The sequence below is a fragment of the Cydia pomonella genome, chromosome 20 (genome assembly GCF_033807575.1).
Source record: "Cydia pomonella isolate Wapato2018A chromosome 20, ilCydPomo1, whole genome shotgun sequence".
NCBI lineage: Eukaryota > Metazoa > Arthropoda > Insecta > Lepidoptera > Tortricidae > Cydia > Cydia pomonella.
In genome coordinates this window covers 5,057,580-5,085,459 of record NC_084722.1, presented here as the reverse complement: position 1 = coordinate 5,085,459, position 27,880 = coordinate 5,057,580, and the positions used below count along the sequence as shown (strand labels likewise).

Here is a 27,880-nt window from a genome sequence, read left to right as displayed (position 1 = left end):
TATAGATATTAGACATAATTTGTAAACATGATCTCAAGCTGCAGTCAAGTCGTTTTTTGAACGTTAGGAGCGGTATTTGACTATTTTAATGGCGGCTGACAAGTTAACAGCAAAACTTGGTAATACAGCTGAGACTACCAATTTTCACAATTTATCAACAGAGTATACCTACTCTACCTCGAACAATACTTCGTTCTAGAATAAAAAGTGAACAAACCTGCGCTTGCTTAAGCCGATGCTCGGTCCTGTGCACAGCCAGCAGCGGGGTAACCCGTACAAGCAGCCTCCACCAGGGCCAGTCGCGCACGGCGAGGAACGCGCGCACGTTGCGCTGCACGCAGCGCGCGGCCGTATGTTGCGTGCGCAGGCGCTGCGCGCGCCGGCGCGCGAGGAGCCCGCGCGCGCGCGCCTGCAGGCGGACCAGCACACGCGCGAGCGCGGCGTCGCGGCGCGCGTCCAGCCCGCCGACGACGCCGCCGCGGAACATAATCTGAAACAAGAAAACATATCATAAGTCACAAGTTTGAATAGCTAAATAATTTGTGTAAACTCATCTGACTACTTTTAAGAAGTTGTGTACTATATTTATTGACACACTTCGTCAAAGTTGACTTATTAGTTTCGACACTACACTGCTACGGGTTAATACTACCCACTTTTAAAATCATGTTATTAACCTACGATGTTAATGCCGTATAATATATTCATTACTTGATTTTTACTACCGCCATCGTAAATCACCAGGAAAATCGAATGATAAATGATCCAACCGCACTAAAAACGTGCAAATCGTCCAGGAAATAGATTCCATTGCCAATAAGTTCCTGTAATACCATGTATTAGGCGATTGCAACGCAAAACGCGTAAAAAGAAAGTCAATTTCCCATTTATATAACAAAACCGATGATCAGCATTAGTAACTAACTCGCAATAGTCAATTTAAGGCTGATGTACACTTCTCAATTCGAATAACAAGTTTATTTGATGAGTGAGTTTCTATTACTATAAAGTACGTCATTTTACAAAAAAAAAAATTGGTAGCATTTTTCCCATCCGCTTCCCGTAGCTCGTATGTAGGTACGTATAATTTATCCGCTATAAATATCGTACCTACTTGTTGAGATCAATATGGAGTTAGAAGTTAAAGAATCCTAAACAGAGCTTGTAACAAAGAGTACGACCAGCTATTCAGATTATGTAATATACCGGTGAATGATAAATTCAAATTATTTATGGCGTCTCATAATTATACATCAAAATCATTTCCATGTAAAACGCAGAATGAAGATAAAGTGACAAGAAGAAAACCTAAACTATTCTTAGATAATTTTACTCCCATTAATTACGATGGAGAGCGGACGTTTCAGTACTTGGTACCGAAAATATTTAATGCGCTTTCAGAAAATTTGTTTGCTGAAGAGATAAGCCCACGTAATTTTAAAAACGAGTGTTAAAAATATTTTACAGTACATATGGGGCTACTTTATAGCACTAGTGCGAGAAGTAGCATATTACGTTACTGTGTCGAACATTTAAAGGGCCATATGTACTGTAAAACGTTGTACGATACATGTGCGAATAGGTAATTCGCAACTCGTGTCGATTTAAAACACTCCCTTCGGTCGTGTTTTAATTTATCGCCACTCGTTTCGAATTTCCTATTTTTCGCACTTGTATCGTAATGTACTAGAATAGATAATTTCCCACAGGAGCAGTAGAGAGGGGTCAAATCATTATGGAAACCTATAAAAAGTTGACCCATCTTTGCTGACCCTGAAGGCTAATTAGAATAATTATAATTGACTTAGCATGCTTAGTTACTAAGTTAAAATAATACAGCATGGTTATATCCAATTGACACAAATGGATATCAAGAGCGAAACTAACTGCCATCAAACCGCTTCGCAGTTTGGCAGTACTATTTTGATGAAACACCTATGTACCGTGTCTTATGAGAATAAAAAGATTAAAAAAAAATCATTCAATCAAAATGCATCAAACGAGGTAGAAATCAAAATTTTTATGAAATAGTCATGGACTGAGAAAAAAATGTGTATATAAACATATCTACTCGACCCAGAACTAAGCTAACTATAAAATAACACTTGACGTCACAGATAGAAATTGACACTGCGTAGCAGTGAGTGAATCATCAACTTTCGACGATGATAACGAGAAACAACCACTGATGCCACTCATCCATTTATGGATCAAATTACGCTGTAGTAGCCCAAAGACACAACTGGTGTTCTCGATTTGAAATGCCATTAGTGTATTGAAGATAAAACTATAAAAAAGATACTACTAACAACTTAAAAGTTTTATTAGAATGAAAAAACATTTTGTTTTCCAACGGCAAATCAAGGAAGTTGTGCGATAAAACCAGTACTCATAAATGAAGTGGTCAATAAATCTACTTAATACGACTTAAAATGTGTACAAGCAACATAAATGTCCAGTGGAGTTTGCGTGAATTTTAATTAAGTAGTTTCTAGTATTTATTCCATTTGATACCTTTCCTGGCGAACCCTACGCTGAATCGGCAACCCAAAAAAGAGGATCTCGGGCGTCTTACTACAGAGGACGCCTTTCTTGCTAATATTCATTTATTTTTAATTTTAATTTAATTTAGCCAGTTTTGTGACATGAATGATCTCACGGTCGGTCTAGTCTTTGAGATCTTATACTCGTATCACTTATTTTAGTGGGATTTACAATATAGTTGCCTCGTTAATCTCCTATATATATTATCTAATATAAATATTTCATCGCTATTTACGAGGGTGTGACTATCATTATTTTATTATTTAAACTTGATTGCAGAATAAAAATAAGTACAAATGGCGGAAAAAAGTTTATGTCTTTTTATTATTATGTGATTGAAAAGTGATTATTCATGAACCTTTTTAATATTTCATATACCACAAAAGCATGTTTCAAAAACAACCAAAGAAACGTAATTCTGTTTATAATCCCAAGACTCTCAAACCTTACGAAATTTTCTCAGACCATATGTTGATATGGTATACTTCAAAACATCGAAAGAAACCAAATATGTTTATCAAACATGATCCCAAGCTTCGTTGCGTCTCATAACAAGATCATAAAGTATCACGTTACTGTAGTCGTAACATGGGAACTCGATGCCGGTAGCAGTAGGATGCCAAGCCTCATCAGACATCATGCCTTTATGCCTCAATCAGCTAAGTAGGACAGTGCCACAATGAGGCAGATTGTTCGGACAATAGTGCCAATGTAACCGGATTATCTATTCAATGAGCAATGTTGCTTTCGGCCTATTTTCAAAATAAAGGAACAAGGTTACCTAAGTTTCCTATTGGTATTTCATTTTTATTTTTGTATAGGTATATTTTAGTGTCTTCTTCTCGAGCACTTACATTTTTAACTTTCCTTAGTGACTTATTTTGTTTCGCTCGTTTTTCCCGGGAACGAAAGCCGTCATGCTATTTTAAGTATACCATAGAAATTATGCTTCACTAGCTAAATGTCTAAAATCAAACTTTTAGATAAAATCTTACGGAGGCAAAATATCCATCTTAGCTTTGTTTTAATCCCAAACTGTATGATAACAATCCAATCGAACTGTAACTTTAGTGTCTGGGGCATAAAACTGAATTTAACTATAGCTCTGTCGGATCACAGCTTCGTAGTAAAACAAGTTACAGTTGCGTATACCAACAAACCCATTTTCTTGTTTACGATCGCGACCGACAAGCCATGATGCCTCTTACCACCCTAACTGGAAACTAAGAATTCAAGTAAACAGTAGCAAGCATCTAGTTCACCGCTTAGCTAACGCTTCGGTGCAGTGTCAGCGTTCCGCTAGCAGCTGAGATGAGATAAACATGCACTGTTATTAGCACCCGTGTACGCTCAAGTAGAACAATATTTCCCATATTGTTCTATGCATAGCACGGATAAGCGAAAAATATGGATTTTTTGATTCTAGGCATGCTAAAAACTTGTATATAATCAACAGGCTCTAGGAATAATAATTATTATTTGTGTGTCTTTTCTATATCACGGGACCATGGGGTCCCGAAACTTTGAGAGGCGTGCGTGGGGCCGAAGCCAACAGTGCAGAGGCCCTTTAAGATAATTTAATTTAAAACGGATACTAATATACTTGACTTGTTGGGTACATACTAGTTATGTATTCTGTAGCATTAGTTTATGAGACTGTTAGCTTAACAGCCTAACTGCGATTTATTTATTTAGTATAAATTTCACTTTGACACTTGGAGAGACTCTACACCTCCAAATCTTATTAGTATTAGTACTCTGACATTGGGGACCTTTTACATCTCCAGATTTAATGTATTTATAACTATTGAGACTATAAATCTCTGTTGTATTGTAGTAATTATTTATTTTAAGATTATTATAATGTAATTTTGACCCTGGTATTGGCTGTTGTATTTACATATAAATGTTGTTATGTATTTTTCATGTTGCTATAAATCCCCGAGCGCACAATATAATACATCCGGAGATGGGCCCCGCCAGGACCGAAGACTATTGCAGTGCAGCACTCGATGGGATCGAAGGTATTGTATTGCAACTATTGCAAGTTAGATGGACTGGATAATGGTCTATGGGAGGCGACTATCTATTATTACGAGCCTATTGTGTCCCCTGCTGAGCAAAGGCCCCCCCTCTTCTTCCACTCGTCCCGAAATAATAAGGAGTTATTACAAATGTAATACTAGTTGGTGTATCTTCCGTACTGTTAACCATAAGTATGTATTCGTAGTGTCCAATTAATGTCACAATCACAAGTTGTAAATTTTAATATATAATAATCTCATAAAAAGCGTAGTTTAATTTAAACGCCATACTTTCCAAGCTGAATATGTGTCTAAGTTATACCAGTGGGAAACAACTTACACTATTTATGGTATCAATCCAAAATTATCATAAAGATCAGTAGTTCTATAGATTCATGATTCATTAGAAGGTTGTCTGGAAGAGATCGCTCTGTAGCGATAAGGCCGCCTGTTGTTTACCTCTATCTTCATGTTTTTTATGTGTTTCCATGTACATTATTTTCAGAGGTTGTGCAATAAAGAGGATTTGTATTGTATTGTATTGTATTCATGATCTCGTTAGCTAAAATGTAAGAAAAATATTTTTTGAGAACATTTTCTGCTTGCAAATCGTATAAGCAGCTATTTCTATTTATAGTATACAGCTTACAAGTAATATTTTAAAGGCAATTTGTGTTGTCGACCGATTTGCAACAAGCAAACATAATAACAGGTTACTTTAGCCAACAGCAGTCGTTAGAGAAAACGTTCGTGTCGTTTAATTACAGCGAGAAACCGTTTAGAGGAAACAATGTATGACCCATATGCTGGTCAAGTTTTCACTGAGAGCTTTCTACGCAGGATGTTCTAAGTACTGGAAATTTTAAGAAAGCTTCAGAATTACACACATGATGGAGTATAAATACCGGTCTACATCTTTCATCAAGCTACCATCCTGCGGAAAAAGCTGAAGTGTGATTTTGGTAAAACAGTTTTATTACAGGTATCATATTAGTGGCTCTGTGATCTGTAGATCTCGCGAGCATAGCTTAAAACTAAATAAATATTTGGCTCCGCCATTTTGAAAAAAATCCTGAAACTGAATTGATAAAAAAAATCTATTTAATCATCGAATCTGCTCAGTGATGCTCACACAATTTAACGAGAATCGGTAAAAAAAAAAAAAAAGGTCGCACTTAAATATTATACACCTGCAATATTTAAGTGTATAAAATATAAGTACTTTGTATGACGGTACGTTTGCAAAACATTGACCAGTTAGTTTTATCATTTATCTATAATTATAAATAGAAACTTGACACCCATAGGTCACTCCGCTGCAAGATTGCGCAATAGTGTTGTACTTAATTAACTTCATAACAAGTTTATCTAAGAAAGGCGGGACAGTAATACATCTAGGTAATCGACTTTAGATGTACGGAATTAAGTCAGTCTCTCTTCTTCTTCCTCGCGTTGTCCCGGCATATTGCCACGGCTCATGGGAGCCTGGGGTCCGCTTGACAACTAATCCCAAGATTTAGCGTAGGCACTAGTTTTTACGAAAGCGACTGCCATATGACCTTCCAACCCAGAGGGTAAAACTAGACTTGGTGGGGATAAGTCCGGTTTCCTCACGATGTTTTCCTTCGCCGAAAAGCGACTGGTAAATATCAAATGATATTTCTTACATAAGTTCCGAAAAACTCATTGTTACGAGCTGGGGTTTGAACCCGCGACCTCCGGATTGCAAGTTACACGCTCTTACCGCCAGGCCACCAGCGCTTCGGAATTAAGTCAGTGATTTCCTTAATTATTTCTTATTTACTGATGGGAGTACTTTTTCTATCCACGTGTCAGTTGTATTTCCCGTAAAATGTCTTCAAAACAACATGAATTTATGTATCTTTTTTATACTACGTCGGTGGCATACAAGCATACGGCCCGCCTGATGGTAAGCAGTCACCGTAGCTTATGAACGCCTGCAACTCCAGAGATGTTACATACACGTTGCCGACCCTAACAGCCCGCACCCTCGTTGAGCTCTGGCAACCTTACTCACCGGCAGGAACACAACACTATGAGTAGGGTCTACTGTTATTAGGCTGCGGTCTTTTTTAAGGTGAAGGTACTTCTCCTGTTGGGCTCTGCTCTAGCTCTGGAATGACATCCGCTGTGCTGTGCCCTACTACCACACAAAGTGACATGACTTGATGACTTATGTTTTTAAATACTCTGATAATTCAGAAATACGTATTTCTTTAAACAATTGTGTGTTTAATTATGAATCGGACAAAATGAATCATTCAAAACACTACCTTTTTAATAAATCTCACAATGGAAAATACAAAATAGTTTTTCGTACGAGCACATAAAGTAAAAATCGTAAACGGAAGTTTATAATTAACGTTACAACAACATGTCTTAGTCATCTGATTTTAAAGTTTAATCTAAATTTGGTATTACTCATAGTATTTTTCCAAAAGTTTTTTATCGCTTATGAGCCATAATTAATTGTAAACACCCGCATAAAGTAATCAAACATAAATAAATCTAAACCACTTCAGTTGTAGAGCGGAAGAAAGTAGTCAGTTTCCTCGTATATTACAAATCACTTCGCCATACTCGGCGAGCGAGTGAGCGCACTCAGAGTTACTAACTCACCCTACCTCGTATCTATCTCTATAAGAAATAGCTAGAAGTAACCGAGCCCTGTACAAAATAGAGATCAAAATTAGAAACAGTTAAACTGAAACAGTGACGTGTAGGAAGTTGATATATCGTTTGTCGGAATCTCGAGCAAGAGGCCGGCACCTGCGGGTGCAATTTTAAGATGAAATCTAGGTTGCTAATATCAAAGGCCTAACTTAATACTATTGATCTTGAATACTTGCGTGTCGTAGTAAAATTGGAGTACTATTGTAAATAAAGTGGATAATGGAGAATGATTGCGACATTAATTTTATTACCTGTAATGCATGCATGTATAGCAATGTTATTGGCGTTTAAAACACTTGTTTTAATTTATTTAATAGTTTCTTTGTCTCTTAATCCTCTTATGTTTAATTAGTGCTAATAAAAGCAGTGTCATCATTATATTTTTCTTTAAATAACACTAAGAAAGTACTCGATGCACTAGCGCCAGTGTAGGTATAAGTAACAATAGTAAAAAAAGAAAGCTGCTTCATCGCTAGCGTTAAACATTATGTATAAACATTTCTATTATGTTGTCGTTTATTGCTTATATCGCTGTGCACACAATGCAGTTCCATGTTGTAAGTACGAATATTACAAATATGTCATTTTTCTACAACAATTACTGGACATCCATATGTATAAGAAAGTTTTCGCTCATTAGGAACCAAGCACTTCCCGTCATGTTTTTTTTTGGAACGTGACAACTAACTTCACATTATGCCCATATTAATTTCAGTTACCGGTTAGGCCTTTAAAAACCTATATCAGTATGGTTCATACATCGGTATTTATTTTAATAAAACGAAGTTCTTATATAGAAATTTAACGCATACAACTTTCATAATAATCTCGATAACAAAAGTCGGTAATTATCGAGAAATTGGAAGTTCGCAATGTAGCAACTTTCCCCACAAGACAATATAACAAAATGTACAAATCTGGACGTTGACATGTCCAATAACATATTATAATATTTGTTATCCCAATTTTCATCTTGTGGCTAAGACATTAAAACCTATATTTGCGAGGTATATACAATGGATCAGCATAGATCAACAGGCCAATTCGAACGTACACTGATATCAGAATTATACTTGATGTCGTTCAGCTATCGTGCATTTCGCTCATACTTATCCGTACGTGTATTGGTGCGGACAAGACGCACGATAACTAAATAACACGATTCAAATTTTAGTGTACGTTCGAATTGGCCTACAAGAGATGAGTGACGGCCGATCGATATTCTTTTCAATGTGTATAATTATGTGTTTACCGTGTAACCGTACTGCTAAAAGTGAAACACGTTACGAGACTACTATTAACCGCCAGAAGATAGCGCCGGGTAACTTTCTTGTTCAACATATCATAGCTTGGAAGTTCAATGTGGACTGATACTTTCTTACACTTCTATACTTACGTCAGTAATACATTTTAAGCTATTTTTACCTATATATTTCATATTGTGTCTAGAACTATCTACAATTCTTTATATATTTTATGCATTATTAGGTACACGTCCCATTTTAATGAGCATTAAATTAGGTATGCCTAAGTAAGTCGTAACGGCCGGAATATCTATAAGTTTCAATGATAATGCAAACCATATGTTTTCTATACTAACATAATAATGAACCCAACTAACTGCCTTGTCAACATCGTCATGCGTGCCAAACAGCATCAGTAGGTATGTGCCTCCGAGCCTCCAAGTCATATGCCTAGTACAAGCCATTATGACTTGACTAATATTGCCATTCCTTCGTTCCATTCCAGTTTTCACATCATTTCATTGTAATAACGAATTGCACTCTGTTAATAGTGATATCCACCTTTCGAAGCAATTCATTAGAACCGATAGTATCTGGACCGCATTAAGTGTACTCCTCCACCATTTTACAAGATGAGTTGAAGAAACACAAAATAAAGAAACAAGTTAGACAAGACAGTCATATAGATGCCGCAAACAAGACATAGCTATTATTATTATACCCGCTTAACTTGTTCTGCATCTTATAATGGAACTCAACAGATACGAGCCTTAACTGGAAAAAGTTTATTGGTAATTTGCGGTTAAAAGAAACCAGACGTTGTGCCGACGATGGTAAAAACAATCTATTTATTTAAGTCTGTATAAATATATTTTTTACCTTTCGACTTGTTCAGAAAGCTAAGACAGTTTAATCAATTGCAGTCTCAGATAAGGGCAAATCCCCTGTTTAAAAGTAGTTTGAAGTTGCATTCATTAACAAAAAAGCGATATGTACCTATATAAAATAACATGCTACAAGTAGCTATAAAGCTTCATAGTAAGGATATGGCTTTCCCCGCAACATTGCGCGAGAAAGCTGGTGCGTGATCAGCATTATACGAAGAATCGACGGGAAGCATACGTGGCTATTGTCTAATTTATGTCCGAGAGCGAATTTGTACGAAATCAATCACGTGGCGTGGTGCATTGAAAGAAATGCAAACGAGAATTGTGTCTTGAATTGAAATTGCTAAATTCCTTTTCTCAATGCATGCAGTGGAAAGTCGATGAATCGAAGCGTACGCCTGAGGGCGTATCGGGCATTTATCTTCGTTATGTAATGCAATTAAAGGCATTTCATCACTTATGAAACATGGTGTTTTAAGGCAAGCATGAACGTAGAGCATTTAATCAAAATACCGCCCGGATCATGGGTTTCGGATAGAAGCCTCCACAAATGTCCCGAGTAATCATTCTTACTCGTATGGTAACCTGCCTTTCTGACCTGTCACCAAGACGATTTTTTTAAATGTGCAGGCACAATACAAAGATACCACGACGCTATTCTAGAAAATGTGGCGCATGCCGATCACGACAGTGTGTTGTTCCTATGCTCCTGACAATATACTACGTGGCGTTTCCCTGTTTAAGGGAACTGAATGTCTTCATCTCCAAAATATTAATATAGCGGTGAGACGCTAATTGATTTGCAAACAGTCAGTAAAACCAACCAGTGAGTAGAAAGTCAAATAATATCAATAAAGACTCCTTTCATTACTTACTTTATACGCAAGTGTTCAACGTTTAATGCACTACGCGGTGAAAATAACGTCGTTGTAAGCGCAGTGAACAACATGTATTGTAGACATAGTATAAATATTCATATAGATAATATTGCAAGTTTCCTCTATAGCTCGGTGCACGTAATATTTGCTGTGACATCGCGAAGTGAGAAAGTAAAAACGGAAAGTGACAAGTGATTTACCTGCAATCCAGCACGTAGTAGAGGGTGAGGTCTGCATTTCAATCTTGGAAAGCAGTGTTTACACTGAAAGAAGATGGACAGACGGATGCAGACAAGCCTGGTTAAGCTTCAATGATTGCGAAACTATGCATTTGTAATTATGAATGAAGTAATCTGCATTTTCACAATAAAGAGCGCTCATATAATCTGGAGCGCGCCAAACCACATCAGACGACACAAAATAAAGACTTAAAACCATTCGGTGAAAGTAAGAGCGAATATAAAGCGCCCAAATAATGACCCCTGCGGTGCACCTGTCGCGTGTCTCGTATGCGATAAATTGCCCACGCACAGCTCGGGCATTATCTCCCAAATATGTACCGCACGGATGTTTTTGAGCACCAATCAGGGCCCAAGTAATGGGCTCATTTAAGTTATGTAACTTATTAAGATCTTTAAACATTACGTTATTCCTTGACATAACGTCTGAAAGAACGAACGTGTTTAAATATCAGAAAATTACATAACAACAACGGGACTTAGTGCAATCAAGTTTCCTCTTATGTAAATTAAGCACTCGACTGGCAAATATTTCGAATTATAGGTTACGAAGAATTACCGCCGGCAACTATTACATAATTTCTCTTGTTATTTATTTACTCACTTCAGAGCTGAATGGGTAAGCTTTCAATACTCGAGAACGGAAGCTAAATTATGCAAACCGTTTATAAATTTTGTTATGGTAATGTTAGGTGACTCCGCAAAATTGCCTATCGGGGACTTTTATTTTATTCAGGAAATTATCATTGATTTTATGAGTCGCGAATAATAAATATCGAATAATTTACGCGTGTCGTCGTTAATAAATTATGGTAATACATGTAGGTATGTGAAAGGACTCACTAATTTGAAATTCAGACAGATGGTTAAATTTAAATAGCTACATGGTAAGGTTATTCATCGATGCGCTTGCACGTTTGCATTTTTGGCTTGAACATAACGTGCCAAGTATGTTATTAGTTAAAAAATATTGAGGTAAAGCGAAATAAGTAGGTATAGTGATAGTGTCACTGACCTCTACGCGTCTTTAATATAAAATAGAGTATAAACAGCTTTTGAGTTGTCAATCAAGTTACACCAGTTTAATGGGTTATATTAGATATGTTATTGGCAGCGGAGATTTGAGTTAACGCCGGTGGTAGCAATAGCTCCTGCATCTCATAGATAGACAACCTGCAGTTTGTTGTTGTATGTATCTGTATGTAAACAGCGTCGCGTACCTGTTCGTCCACTTTCGGAGCATCGGTGCCTCGGGTACCGCTAGCGACCTCGATGCCGCGCCCGCAGCGGCCCACCACGGGACACACGCTCCTCGCATTCTCGGAGACATCTATCCTGAACTGTTTAAGACCGTCGAAAATTTTACAATCCACCTCGTCAATATCGGTGCGCACAGGGCTCATGTCGTGCACGTTATCGAAAGCAGAGTCGTTATCGTTCGCGGCATCGTTAGAAACGTGACCGGAGTCGTCGCTGCAGTCCGAATGAGAGTCCGATATCTTTTCCTCTGCGTGTTTTGGAACTATATTGTCAACTTGCACGGATTTTACGTCATCTCTAGATTCCGTATACTTGATTTGCCGGCCGACGAGTGTGCTCAAGTGGTTATGAAAAGTTGTGTTGGCCACGCACAACTCCTTGTGCACGACAGGGATCACCTTACAGTTGATAAACTGCGCCGGTTCCGCCTTTGATTCCATAGCAGTCTTGAGCTCTAATTTTTTTACGATGGACTTGACAGGTGATAGTGTCGAATCAATTTCATCCGGTTCATTTCCATTTCGTTTGAGCTCCGGCATTACTGTGACGATGTCTCTTTTGTTATTTATTTTTCTTTGCTGCAGTTTAGCGCGCATCGCGCTTATTTCATCCGTATAATCTCGTATAGATGGAGTTGAAGCTGAAAGAACTTTTTTGTCATCTTTTTTTGCCTTATCGAGTTGTTGTCGCTTCACGTCTGACTTGAGATTGAGTGAAGACTTTTGTTTTATTTGTTTAATTATATCAGGTTTGTCTGTAGTTTTTCGAGGCGCGTTTACCTTCTTTTTCTGAGCACACTCTCTGGCCTGGTCTATATTATTTAGATCAACCGGAGTGGGAGAAAATAGCGCCCTTGTACTGCTAAACTTGTTATGCGGCATCTGACTCCTGATCACCGGGATCTTGCTGGGAGAACCCGCGATAGAAGTGGTCGACTTGGTTCGTTCTAAGTTCGATGAAACCATTGACTCGTTCCCTATTTCCCAAACACTTTTAGCTTTAAGCATTTGGGATTTGGGTGGCTCTCTCCGTTCTAAACATGCTTTCGTGTTTGTCGATCCATTATCTGTGTATACTTTAGGTTTTGTTTTCTTTGGGTCACTCACTTTTTTGACGACATTTTTTGTTACTGGTTTTGTCTTTGATATAACCGGAACGGGAGTCGACGGCGGGTTCGATAACGTTTTCTTCAATATTCTTGTTTTAACATCCAGTTTTTTCAACTCTTCGGTTTTAATGCCGTTCGTCCGAGACAAGTTTTTAGATGATATTTTATAAGTGGCATACTTATCTGGGTTCATCTTGTCTGTAGGTGTCGGAGTTAACGGCATGAGAGGAGCTGTTAATTCCTTTTCTTTCATGTCGTCAAGATTCCAGAGACTGGTGGTTTTATCTATAGAATTATTTCGTGAAACGGTGTTTCGTTTCTTGCTGTCACTTTGAGGATCGGAGTTAGACTGTTTTAGAATACAGCGAGATTCTATAATGCTACAAGTTTTCGATTTTTGTAATTTGGGTGGAATGAATTCGTTTTTATTCAAAGTCAATTCCGATTTGCTTGTTGAAAATTCGGATAATATTTTATCGAAAGATTCAAGAGCTTTATTGAGTTTTGATTCAGCGTTAAAATCTGCTTCTTTTTGGGCAGCTCGCGTAGCAGCAACCTTACCGAGTACAGTGATATTTTCATAGATTGAACAGTATCCTTTATTCTCATCAAGTAGTTTCTCTTCCCGCGGTACACTCCCGCCGGCAATGTTTACATTTTCGTAAGCGTGGTGTCGCGGTTTATCGGGCGAACTTACAAAAGTCTCATTAACGTTGATTTTAGTTAAAAACTTTTGCACATTATCACTGTTTAGTTTCACTGCGGGTTCACTGATTTTTTTCTCGAGGCACGCGGCAATCGCGGTCACTTTGCCTTTAGTTTCGGAAGCCTCGTTGCCGACTGAGAATGTCCTGTAGAATTTTTGCATCGCCCCCTTGGCGGGTGGATGTTTCTCGGACGGCTTCTGTCCGCCGAATATGTTGAATACTTTCACTGCGGGCATGGCGCGGGCCCGGCGCGCGGGCGGTCGCAGCGTGGATGCGCGCGCGCGTGGCAGCGAGCGGCCGACATGTGCCGGCGACGCGGGCGCAGGCTGTGCCGCTATCAGTCCCGAGACAAGAAAGTCAATGTCACTTCAGCCGCTAAGACGTGACTGCCATAGCCATTGATGCAATGCACTTGCTTGCTTGTAAACAAAAACTGTCATATTCTAGCTAATAGAGCACGTTACTCGCAGCTATGTGGGAGAATAAATGTTTCCTTAGAAAAGAGCCTATAATATCATATGCATTGCCGCCTAGCTGGAGTTTACCTGTGTATGTATACACCTACACATATGTATGTTATGCAGTATTTAATATGGATTTTACAGCAGTAGATGTTCAGTGAACTTTAGTCAAAAATCTTTCGGCAGTCATATGTCTACACATATTTAAATTCAGTCGCATTGTGTCATTTTAGTTCCTTTACCTAGTTAATATTCTCGAGCCGTACAGAGCGGCGGCCAATCAATTTATGGTATTAAGTGAAAATTATACAGGCAGTTTAAACGCACGCTCATAAAACGCGACATAAAGCTGTTGATTAATTTATAATTTACTACGACTACGAAAAGGCCCTATTATTGTAGTTTCCCTGGATATTCAAGAAAATTTAATACGTATAGAGAAATAGAGGCATGTCTTAATGACAAAATTGTGAAAATAATCTAATAGATACCTACCATAGTAAAGTTAAGTAGACAAAGCGTATATATGCATGGGCCTAGGGTTAGGTTAGGTTAGGGTTAGGGGATATTTTATGATTTTTCTATCGATCCCATGAGAAAACTTGTTCAGTTGGACCGTCTTGGTCAATATATGTTTCACATTTGGAACCACGTCTCCCAAATCACTGAATATACATGTTCATAATATATTATAAGGTCTGACTCGTTTACTGATAAAGTATCATGTTACCAGCGTTTCTAACTTTTTTCGTACATAAAATCGTTAATGGTTATTTTATGTCCACGCCGATCCCGATACACACACATACTCACATCAAAGCGCTATCTAGGTAACCTACTTGCCGCGTAAGGATTCATGTTAGACTAATGAGGTCGGAAAAATAATCAAACCGTCAGATAGTACATTAACATCGCAACCTGATTCCATCAACACGGTTATCCTGTTACATCAAACGTAACAGTTATTTTGAACTGACAGTTAAAGTCTGTAACATGAATCCAATTTCTAAACTTTACAGAGTTTGAGTAATTAAAGTGCCGTAGGTTCAGCTTGCAGAGTTTTTGAATAAGCTATTTTTAGATCATAATGCGGTTGTCCAAAAATATGAATAGCAATCTTGAGGCCTTTATCTAGTAGCCGCTAAATCGATTCGAGTCCTGATTAAAAAAATACCGCTCGATAGAAAAAAAATGCACCCTGCATGTTATATTTTATGCACAATTATCAATATAAAAATTGGTTCTAAAATGCGCAATTTTATTTTCGATCGAGATCATAATTTTTTTTTTCTTAGAAATAAGAATTCAAAGAAATGATATCTGCGATCCCGAGCTCGCACAGCTATTTCGCTCACACTCATGCTCAGTGTGTGAGAGAGAAGAACCTGGGTGCGCATCTAACATGCCAATCGTTAACGCTCCGTAGCGAACGAAACGAAACTGTCACTGACGCACTAATGTAGAAGAGTGATAGAGAAAGACGACTGCGCTACGCTACAGATCGTTAACGATTGGCACGTTGACTAAGCACCCTAAACTCACGGTGCCTTAACGTCTGGAACACGATACGGATTTCTAAACTTTAGAGTTAGTCTGAGTAATTAAAAAATACATCATTTCATGTTAATTAATGCATTGGGTTCCTGTACTCACATTTCAATGATGCGTTACTTATTGATTGGGAGATCGATGAAGGAAAGTCACGAAAGAATTCATAAAAGCATTGAAAAACTTTAAAATGGCCGCCACTCTACTAATTCTACGCAAATTTGACCACGTAGGATAGGGAATGACACGACAAACCTCTACAAGACACCAAGTTCGAAATCCAGAGTGAGCCATCATAAAGACAATGGAACAATTAGAGCAATGATGTGGTCGCTACGGGCGCTACTTGTCATTTTAGATTAACCGCGAAATTACTGCTCCTTAAAGCTGTGTGCATACTACGGAAACACAGGAATTTAAAGGCATTTAAATGTATTTTCAAATGGATACAAATTATTGTGGTTCAGATTTCGTGTCACGGAGTGTCTGTCGCCATATACCGAGTGTCACCAGATATTGTATTGTCAATTTCATCGAAATTTCGGGAATAAATTGCAACTAAACTTAACGACCGACTACTTCGTACCTCTACAAGATTTCAATCATATTAAAAAAAATAGATATTTAAAGTGAAGCTAAAAGCGTATAAATCCATTTAAACCATTAGGAAAGAGATTAATGAACGTAGGTATTTAAACTATACCTCAATAAAAATTGAATCCGTGTACTATTCACTTTTTTCTATTCGCCTAATGATTCACGTAGGTAATTAGAGTCTAAATTGTTTCTACCACTGGATACTTAATTGCTTTTCTATTATTACCACTTTCTAAAAGTTAAATATTTTAACGATATGACCTCGAGCTATGCTAAATACCTTTGCGATTTCATAATACATATAAGTATCATGTGAATCAGATAACTAATAAAACAATTAATGCGAGTAACGTAACTGCAAGTTGAAAATATCATTACTCTTGTACATCCATAAAATTTTCCAAAACATAAATAATTTATTTATTAATATAGGTTTATTCCTATGATTATCATTAATACGTCCTCACATAAGTAAACTAGTACCTAAGATTAAAATATCAGCAAGACGCATTTATTGTAAATAAGTCACACGAACCTACCCGCCGTCATACAATCGAAGTTAAGCAACTTGGAAGCAATAGATGTCCGTTTACTACCATAAAGACGTCCGCTCATTTGCCACCACCGTGGTATGAAAAAGCTCAAGAGAGTGTAGATTACGTCTTAACTGAACGAAGGCGTCCATTAAGATAGTGACGTGTCACGATGGCTTAATTGAGTTGAACCGAGTCAGACGGACACGTGCGCTAATTTGCATGCTTTGAAGAGTTTAAAGCATGTGTCAGGGGCAATCATATTTAATGGACCCGTGAAGATGAACAATACTGAATTACTTTAAAAAAGAGCTTTAATTTGGATATTCTGTCTCGTTGTCGAACAAGTAACAAGAGATCCTGATGACCGGAGAAAAAGAAAATGCTTTGTATCATTAAGACCGCCTTTTGTCACATAAAGAATAGATAAACAAAAAAAGCCAATATTAGTCACTAATGTCACTATACGAAAAATTTGGATGAATTAGTACAGCTCTACTAAATAATACAAATACACAAGCTAGTAACCAATTTAAGTTAGGTTGGGTACAGTCAGCGTCAAATACTTTGTGGCCAACCAAAGTGGCCAAATAGTTCGGTACACCATATATTTAGTATAGTGTACCGAACTATTTGGCCACTTTGACTGCTACAAAGTATTTGACGCTGACTGTACAAAAAGGGGTTTAAGTTGTCGATAACTGATTAGTTAATTGTTAATTGAAGCGTCATTTGAAGACTTTTCCAGATAACTTATACGTATCTCAGTGAGGCAACTGCTTATAGATCGTGTCATTCACGACGACGCGTGCCTTGACTCGTATTGTGTTGTTATTAAATGTTAGATTTGACAAATCTGCGCGTGATCGTGGATGACACAAACTATATATATCTTACTCCCACTAGTCCCTCTACTGGTATTCCACTTTTTCTGCCTTAGGGTTTGTGCTTTTTGAATTGAGTCTAGAAGCAATTTGAATCGAGGACTTCAGAGAATAAAGATATTACCTATACAAGTAATTTGGACCATAATAGTTACGAAATAAAAGTTTAGGTTTTAGATAACTGTGTTTTAGAATAACTCACATAAGGAAAAATAACGAAGCCTGTTGCGGATAGCTTTATTGCTTGTGTGTAACGACGACGCCTGTTGCTGATTTATGGTTGTACCCTACTGACGAAGCTTACGTTATGTTGCTTATTTTAACGATTAATCTATTGATTTGTGCAATAAATATATTTGTTTAATAAAAGTTTAAACTGAGTTTTAGAACTTAGGTAGGGAAATTTTACTCATAAAAATACGGGAATTCATAAAAAATATACCTAAAAATATTCATTGTAAGTAATTATTAACGTTTCGCTTTATTATCACAAATTAGTGATAATGAAGCCAAACAATACAATTGAACTCGCAAATTAGTACTAGTAGCTGTCAATCTCAGCATCGTAGGCAATTGTTAACCATCTGGGGACCGAACGTCTTGATAGATTTGAACTCTGTCACTACATCGTTGAGTTGAGACGTCTCGTTTATCAATTGATAATATGGTTACCAAGTTGTAATAGGAATGAGCACTTTATTTTGTATATGCGTTGTGTAAGCGTTTTGATGTATGGAAACATTGGAAACTATAGGTATTGACACCATAAGATAATATTTTTATTACAGATTTACGTGCGTTACTCTGATTAATAACGGTCTTTTAGCTCTGAAGGATATTCTTACGGCTGACGGTTTCCTGATTATACCAATATTTGGTAAGATCCAACTTCCAGCAACTCTTTCTTCAACAATAGCAACTTCTTTACAATGTCTAGCTTGGTGTAGAGCTGTAGTTATGCGGAAACCATTTTGTCGGACCGCAATCGCTAGTACGTTTGTTATGTACTTTGGCAGGCCGTTACATTTTCAAAATAAGAAATAGTGATACTTCAAATTATACTCTTGAACGGGTACTGTAGGGAAATGTTTCCTCAGAAACACAATATATTGTTACTACTTACCCAAAAATTGAGGCTTGCAGACTATGTGTTACCTATTACAGAATTAACAGTAGAATATTGAACAAAATTACTTATTACTTAAATAATAGCATTATTTAAATTCAGTTATTTTAATGAACTACTCAATAAGTTTGGCGATAAACACTAAGATTCACAATTATTGCTACAAGATAGCAGTTTGAGTTTTGTAATATTCGTATTTACAAAACTAATAATTCTATTTCGTACATTAAAAGTCTCAAAGGAAAATTTAGAATGTTTGCCCTCATCGATAGACACAAATACAGTTAGTCTAACTTGTGTAAGTAGGAATGATTGTTCCAGACTTCTGTTTAAACACGCAACATTGTTCACTCCGATAAGAATAGCTTTAATTTACAAAGGATTGTAACTGGTCGGAATGAACGCTGTTCAAACACTTCTAACTCTTGCCTCGACTTCCTGTATAACCCTTTTCATAAATAATGACTAATACTTGTAGATAAACCGTATCAGTTACGACGTTTTAAATATTACATATCCTCGTTTAAGAAACAGACACGAACGACAATGTAGCCACCAGAATAACGAAGAACGAGTTATGTATGTTTCATGTATAGATGAAAGTTCAACGATAGTTGGTAGGCAATTTGTAACAAAGCTTTTGGGAGCTGACTATGATCTATTGCCACTAATTGCGTATTGATACTCTAAAATAGAAACACTCAATCTTATAGCGGCATCGCCTATCCATTACAGAACTACTTGTAAATAAACGACTTTAGAAGGATTTAAAATTCATCTGCTATAGCTCATATATTATGTCTCTCTGTTTGAAGGTATTTAGGGTCTATATACGGTAGATCGCTAGAGAGATCGTTTCTGAAACACTATGCAGATGTTTACAGAAACAAGTTTCAGCTCACATAGTGTGGACAGTCCTTGGACACATAGTGTGGACAGTACAATGAACTTGGAGATAAACAACCGATGTTTACCGCAACTGTTTCTGTGTTTCAGAGACACGAGGATTTCTGTTTCTGAAACCGTGTTTCTAAACAACGTGTTTATAGTGACTACGCACCTTTAGGGTATAAAAAACTTAATACATTTTACATCTTGTCACAAAAACGAATAACTAAACTAAAACTTTTTGTTACCTACTTCTACACACACACATATATATGTGTGTGTTTTCAAAAACAGAGAGATAAAGTTTAACTTGTTCACTCTTAGAACGAGTTTGTTAGTTTGTAAAACTGAAGAGGTGACATGTACACAGTGCCTCAGACCGTGTACAAATATTAGTAGCGCGAAGGGTCGGCATGTTTGCTCAGGGTCGCAGGCGCAGCGCCACCGTAACGGGTCTCTTGGTGTTGTCAACATAGAGCATTGTGTTAGGGAAGCCAGGAAATGATTGCATTCCACCGGGGTAAACATTCACTTTGACACTCTGAAGAACTATACATTACATTTTTTAAGTAGGTTTTTGTAAGTAGGTGCTTAAATTGTTTAACTTGTGGTCAAAGCCCTGAAGGTGAAAAAGAGAAAATGCTTGAACGGTATATTTGTGTAATGAAAACTCATTATGATGATGACAATGGGCTACATGCATGAACAATTTTTTACAATGTTTGTTCAATAAACGTGTTTCTTCAACAACACGAAATTATTGCATAAATGTGAATTTAGCCATTTTTTGTAATATTTTTGTAAAGATATTCGAGTTCAAAAACGTGATATTGCATGTAACATTTTTTTTATTGCCCTGATGTATATCTCTTTGATTAGATTCTTTAACCAGAAAATAAACTTTAACGCAACTTTTTACGGCGTAAATAACAAAAACTTATTTTTTATACATTTTGGTGAAGCCTGCGGCATAAGCATGGGTTTTTGTATGGTGGTATGTTTATAAGAAACATTAATATCTCACTCTCACGGGAAGTAGAATCGATTGATATATTCTAAAAAAACATGCATGTGCTAATTGAGTGACGGGACAATTCGAAAGTAGTGACATCAGAATGATATTGTCGTACATTTCGCTAACTTAATACCTACTTGTGATGAAATAGGGGCTTTTCATTTATTTTATGTGTAAATATACCCCTGAAGCTTTACGTACACAATCGAAAACTTAAACGCATTTAATAAGGCCTAAATAATGAAAAACTTATTAAATATATTTCATGATTTTTTCATACATTTTGGCGCAGCCTGCGCCCTGTGTCTCTATTTGTTATGTAGGTACTTGTTTTGTGCAATAAAGTGTTTTAATACTACTAATTATCAGCTTGATGAAACAACCTAATTGTTGAAGTTACGAGCGTGGTCGCGTTTTTCATTTATTTTATGTTTATACTCCTGAAGCTTTGCTTACACAATCGATGACTCAGATACTCAAACGCATGTTCTTGATCTTATAACTCATAAGCAGTATTCATGACAGCACTCCTCTTTCTAACGAGTCATGATTTTGTAATCGTATTCTCTTGTTCCTCGAGAGCTTTGTCAAGTACATACTAAACTATTATTCAAAAAAGGTGACCATTCGTATGTCCTATTGCAACGAGATAAGATCTAACAAAGGTACGTTGTGTTGCTAGTGTCAATATCAGTTACTTAACACTCTCCGTAATATACGAAAGACATAATGAAGCAAGAAATGTTACTTTCTAATCACCGCCTGTGATAGATCATACGAACCCATTGATCTAAGTAATTAGTCGATACCGTTCATACAGGATGGTATAGGCGCAGTCTATAAAACAACATACAGTCATTCGACGAAGCCGTCTCGACAGGGCAATCGTGCGGGGTTGAGGGGTGCGTCGCGGGCACCCGAGCTGCATACATCGCGATTGTTAGTAGCTCGGTACTACTTACAGGGCTGCCCATATTGTTTTATCGCTGTCTGTCCTTTTGCACAGTTGTGTATAAAAGTCTGTGACAACCCTACGGTGTTCTTGTGCGGTGTAGGCAATGTCGGCATTTACGCAAACATCAAAGGCATCGGTCCACTGTTATTTTTTACACTGTGGTATAGGATAGAAAAGGACAACAATTTTTTTCCTATTCCTGTACTTTTATTTGTCATTTATATGTCTATAAACACCTATATAAGAACATACATACTAGCTTCAAAAAAATGGTTTCATTAAAGCCTACAGTCTAGTCCTCTTAACAGCACCAGTACTGTAAAATAATTTGCTACTTTACAACAAAATAATTAGCTACCAACTACCTTGTTTACTATTATCTTTTCGAATGAACTGAAAGGGATATGTTAATCGAGTGTCTCTTATCTAGATCTGCCAAATAATCAAATATTTTATTACTAAACCGACACTGCAGGCTTCAATTAATTAATAAATGAAAATAAAATTGTTAACCCCTATAAACATTTCCTAAAGCGTTTTGTGCAATGTTACCGTAAAATCCATATAGTTTGTACAGAAAATTGTGTTCTTAAAACTTAAAATTTCTGGACCACACTGTATGAACATTTTTTGTTGCAAAATGCAGTGCGGAGCGACAAAGGTTCGCACGGTTTTCACTTACCTAACGAAAGTGATGAATCGAGTCGATGAAAAACCATGGCAATGAAAAGTGCCGCTAAGATGCTGCTAGTGCATCCACCAATATCCAGAATGTACTAAATTAAATTGAAAAAAAAAAAACATGCGCCTAAATGTTATGATAGAAAACTTTATACACAATGCTTGTTTGTCTTTTTCATATTTTACCATTTTATTGGACCATTTTGTAGACAACAAGCACTTTTTTAATTCTTTATCTGTGTCGATTCAAACAAAATTCTCTAATTAAAGTATATCGTGTACCTAACAATGTTCTTTCGTTCGTTCTTTTTCGGTTTCGAGAGAGCGGGCGTTGTTATCAAACGCGATTTAGACAAAGATTTTGATGTGACAACGACGAATAAATTTCACGCCTTCGTTTACGCATAACATGAAACTGACATGGAATTGATATTAAACTTGAATCGAGTAAGCAAAGCAGCACCTAATATGAAATACTTTTTTTATACTAAATCGGTGGCAAACAAGCATACGGCCTGATGGTAAGCAGTCTTTGTAGCCTATGTACGCCTGCAACTCCAGAGGAGTTACGAGTACATGCCCGTTGGCTACCCTAACCAACCACCACCATACCATGTTGAGCTCAAAATAAAATACCTTTAAAAACAAGGTAATTACCACATTCACAAAAAAAAAGGCCTGCGAGTCGTTAAGTGACAGCGAAAAATCTCCATAGCAACCTTTCTATCGTGCGCATGCAACATTTTATCGGCAGGCGCCGTGCGATTCGCGGCATCTCGAAAGTGCATTTTGCCGATTTCGCTGGCGAAGGTGCACGAGCCATATGTATAAATACCATTGAAATAAAAACTGGTTTCCAGGTAAATTCAATAAGAGTATCTTGATTTTAACTTACCTACAGTATCTGGTAGAATCTGACCACGTAACTTAGCACAAACTTGACAATAAGAATGCTTACATATCCCTATAAGGTTCATACTTGACATAGCACTTGGCGTGGTCTTACTATCTATATTAGTTCAATACGTATTGCCATCGGTATCTAATATTAATCTTGCACCAACTGCACTTCACTTAATAAACATACACATAAAGCCATCGTATTTAGGGCCGGTTTCACAATGTCCAAGTATTGGATAGCTAAGTAACAAATAAATTAACGGTCAGATAAAACTTCCCGCAAAACTTACCACTTTATCTACCAGTTAAGCTTATTTGAAGATTGTTAAACACCAACGATGACTTTATTCGTCAGATAAGTGGCAAGTAGCTTATTCAGAACTACATTGTAAAACAGGCCCTTAAAGTTTTCAAATTAACGATGGTAAATGAATCCGTAACTGAAACAAATCAACAACACCAAATCAAGTTGTGAGGACTGCTAAGTGCGCGTAAATAATAAATACACGCAAACATACATTGGAAAAACATTACCCGAACTTCCTTGTAGGTAGTAAGGTATTAGAGTCTTATAAGCTTAAAATATGACCGAAGCAATTATAACCTTAGCCGTGATAATTAAATCTCGCATATTATCCAGTTTAAAATAAAATGATTACCTCCTACGGTTTCCTTCCTTTGTTATGTTACAGAAGTAATATTAAAAAACTTTTCTCACGGGTTTTTAGTATTCATTCGATTCTCGGTCCATAACTGTGTAAATTATGTGGTTTTGTTATAGACGAGTTTTTACTCAGTCATTTTGGACGGTTGTTTCATGCTTGTAGTTTTATGACAAAAAGCATGACTACTGTAAATTATTGTAACTATAAATACAAATAATAAATGGTAGCTAGTATAGTATAACCATTTATTATTAATAAGCGTGAATATATTTAATTTGATTCTCTGGGTTGCTCATATAAGAATGTTTGATATGGTTGTTTTAGTTCTTGAAAAAATTTATGCATTGTAACATATTTAATTTTGGTTACATAAATCGCCTTACACACACTGACATAACCCATATATGCCCAGAACTAGTTTTTGGTTTGAACTCCTGGAGGTTACAGGCATTCCCTTCTTCATTATCATAAATCATTATAATTATTCTTCTTAATCATTATCGAAAACGGCAATGGATTAAGTCAATGAAAAACATTCCATCACCGATAAATCTTTACTTTGTAATTTATCTGCCCCTCTGTTCACTGGCATCCCTTCTCACTAATTTAAGATAGACATACGACCTTTTACTAACGAGACAAACCATTAACGGGAAAGTCTAAGATAAATTGAATATACGCGATATAATAGATACGCGACACCTGTTTAATAAATGTGAAAATACTGGAAATTAGTATCCGTTTAAGTATCCACTTAGAGGTTTCACAGGGTATAAATGTTTTATATTAATTACTTGTTTCATTACAATTCTTCAAGGCACCTATTAAATATTATAGCTTTTGCCTCGCCTCCGTATTATTAATATCTATCCATATACCACTTATGTAATGAATTTAACCCTTATTTTCTATGTCCTTCCGCGGGAGTCAAAACTCCATTCGAAATTTCATCTAAATCGGTTCAGCAGCTCAAGCGTGAGGATAGAAGAGACAGACAGAAGGATACAGGTACTTTCGTATTTATAATTTATAAATACAATACATATTAGTATGGATCTCTGGAGGATTTAAAATATAATACATATTAGTATGGATCTCTGGAGAAGGCAGTCATATTTTAAGAAACACTTCAACTTTGAAATATTTACGAAACGGTTGCCTTTAGAACAAACCTCCACTAAACAAACGAAAAGTTTAAACACTTTAGAAATCTTTTTGAGCTCCGAATATTAACAACGCTCTGACAAGTACCTTCTTATAGCTGACTATGGCAAAATAACAAAACATTGTGCCCAAGTTCAAGCTCAGTTATCGCTCAGAAAGAGGGCAAGTAAGTAGTTGAACCTACCACTGTTAACTGATCATTAATACACCGTATTGCAATGACATAGGACCTACCAATGGTCAATGGGTGTGTTGCTGTATAATGTTCCCGAAGAACTGTTAACAAGTGAGTGTTAAACATATGCAAAGTTTCAATGAAGAGTCCGTATACACGAGGCTCATTTGAATAACACAGCGCGACCGGTCAACGACAGCGGGCGGTACAACTAATAGAAGGCATCGTACTAACAAACACGCGTAATACAACTGCAACTTGCAAGCGAGCTGGTATTCAGTGTTTGAAACATCAATTAATACCCGTAGGCCTTAATAATACATTTTACAATAGAAAAACAAACAGAAATAGGAACAATAATGTTGTAGTGAGGAACAATTAATTCAGTGAAAAATACCAAGAAAATTCCAGATTCAGTTGTAGAAACTGAAAATTTAAAGGGACAACTTATACCTACAAAAAAACAGTCTTGGTTATCCAAGCCGTGTTGTTACAATGATAACTCAAGATCTAAAGATAAAAATTCTGAGTTCATCTCAGAAAGAGGGCAAGTAAGTAGTTGAACCTACCACTGTTAACTGATCATTAATACACCGTATTGCAATGACATAGGACCTACCAATGGTCAATGGGTGTGTTGCTGTATAATGTTCCCGAAGAACTGTTAACAAGTGAGTGTTAAACATATGCAAAGTTTCAATGAAGAGTCCGTATACACGAGGCTCATTTGAATAACACAGCGCGACCGGTCAACGACAGCGGGCGGTACAACTAATAGAAGGCATCGTACTAACAAACACGCGTAATACAACTGCAACTTGCAAGCGAGCTGGTATTCAGTGTTTGAAACATCAATTAATACCCGTAGGCCTTAATAATACATTTTACAATAGAAAAACAAACAGAAATAGGAACAATAATGTTGTAGTGAGGAACAATTAATTCAGTGAAAAATACCAAGAAAATTCCAGATTCAGTTGTAGAAACTGAAAATTTAAAGGGACAACTTATACCTACAAAAAAACAGTCTTGGTTATCCAAGCCGTGTTGTTACAATGATAACTCAAGATCTAAAGATAAAAATTCTGAGTTCATCTGGAAAAAAAATATCTGAACGTGATTGAAGTTAAATCATATTATGATATACGTAATTAGTACCTTAATAAAAAAACTACTTCCGATGTCACTTTTTAAATACAATCATTTAATGGTGTTCCTCAGTAGGAATCCACCTTAACCAAAATCCGGATAAATTAGCAACCTCCTGTCAAAATTTGAAGTGGATTAAAAATATTACTTATTGGTTTTTATTGTACGGATTGCATCTTGTGAATAATTTGAAATTACTCAAAAGCATATTATAACAAATATTTAACTAGGAAAGAAATATATAATCGATATCATATAATGTAAGTTAGTTAAGTTGGTTAACATTATATCACCTGGTCCATCCACGAACATAAACATGAATGAAGATTGAGACGTGATCGGAACGGCAATGGGATGGAAATAAACTCGACAGTTAGCAGTAATGTGTTAGACTCTTCGGCTGTTGCCTGCCAACGTGATCGAATTGCCAAAAAGGTTTCAAATTCCAAATCGTATCCAAAAGAAGACAGAATTTATGATATTATTTTGGTAGCTAGAAATGTTATAGATTAAACTTTGTTGCCTTTGGTGTGGAGACCCTCGGTCCGTGAGGCCCGGGCTCACAGAGTTTGTTTGCGGATTTGACCAAGCGGCTGGTTGATGTCATTGGGGACAGAAAAGGTGGCAGCTTCCTCGCTCAACGAATTAAGCATTGCGATTTAGCGAGGAAATGCTGCCAGCATCTTTGGCATTATGCCTCAGGTCAGGGGCCCTTTTTAATTAGGTTTAGTTTTATAACGAAATATTATTATGGTATCTTATATTAATTAAACCTTTTAATGAATCTTGCTACATCAGTTCGATGTATATTTTTTCATTCGAGTGGTAGGTAATTTATATTTGTATTAAGTATGTCAAGTATACCTGTGTTCAACATGTGTTCTTTAAAACATCTTATTAAAAGTCAGGTTCACTGAAATAAACGGATTTACACACAGAAGAAAAAGTGTCATGTCTCTTAAAGTATGGATGGTTAAAAATCTACCGCGTACAGTTTAGTACACAATACACATGTTATTTGCGCGTCGCATTCTTATGGTGCAATCCCAAACCCAAGTATCAAATCTTTGCGACATCACCGTCTAAATTGGAAAACATGGTAACATTATCAAAACTTCTTATATGATAACTTCAGGAAATGAGATATACGTTAGCGATTAGAGCCGTATTAGCACAGGTTGGATCAATTAGCATAAAGTTTCAGTCCGGTCGGAAAACTAATGGGGCATTGGCATCGGCTGAGAATCTGAAATAGCATGCAGTCTGGTCTCTTAGATAAGATCGGATAACTTTAGTAACTATTTATGTCGTACGCTGTCTTCGCCAGCAAGTATTATATTTACATAAGGCAATTTCTTTTTCTTAGCCTGTTATATAAGTAGTGTTCCACTGCTGGGCAAAGGCCTTTTTCCTTGATCTCCACAGCTCCTGCTGTCGTGCTTTTTGCCACCATTTACTGATGAAGGTGTTTAAGTCATCCTGCCATCTTCGTCTGGACCTACTACGTTCGCGCTTATCTTGCGACAATATATATTTTTTTCAATACTCTAGGAC

The 27,880-nt window shown here is 36.8% G+C and overlaps 1 protein-coding gene across 8 annotated transcripts in view; it reads right to left on the bottom strand.

Moving 5' to 3' along the window:
• The window catches only part of LOC133528823 (unconventional myosin-XVIIIa), a 301,706-nt gene that overhangs the window by 60,522 nt on the left and 213,304 nt on the right, over nucleotides 1-27,880 (bottom strand). For all 8 annotated transcript variants that reach the window (XM_061866296.1, XM_061866297.1, XM_061866300.1 and 5 more), the window contains one exon: nucleotides 218-490. In XM_061866296.1, coding sequence (XP_061722280.1) covers nucleotides 218-490 — 273 coding nt within the window. The remainder of the gene's footprint in view (nucleotides 1-217; nucleotides 491-27,880) is intronic.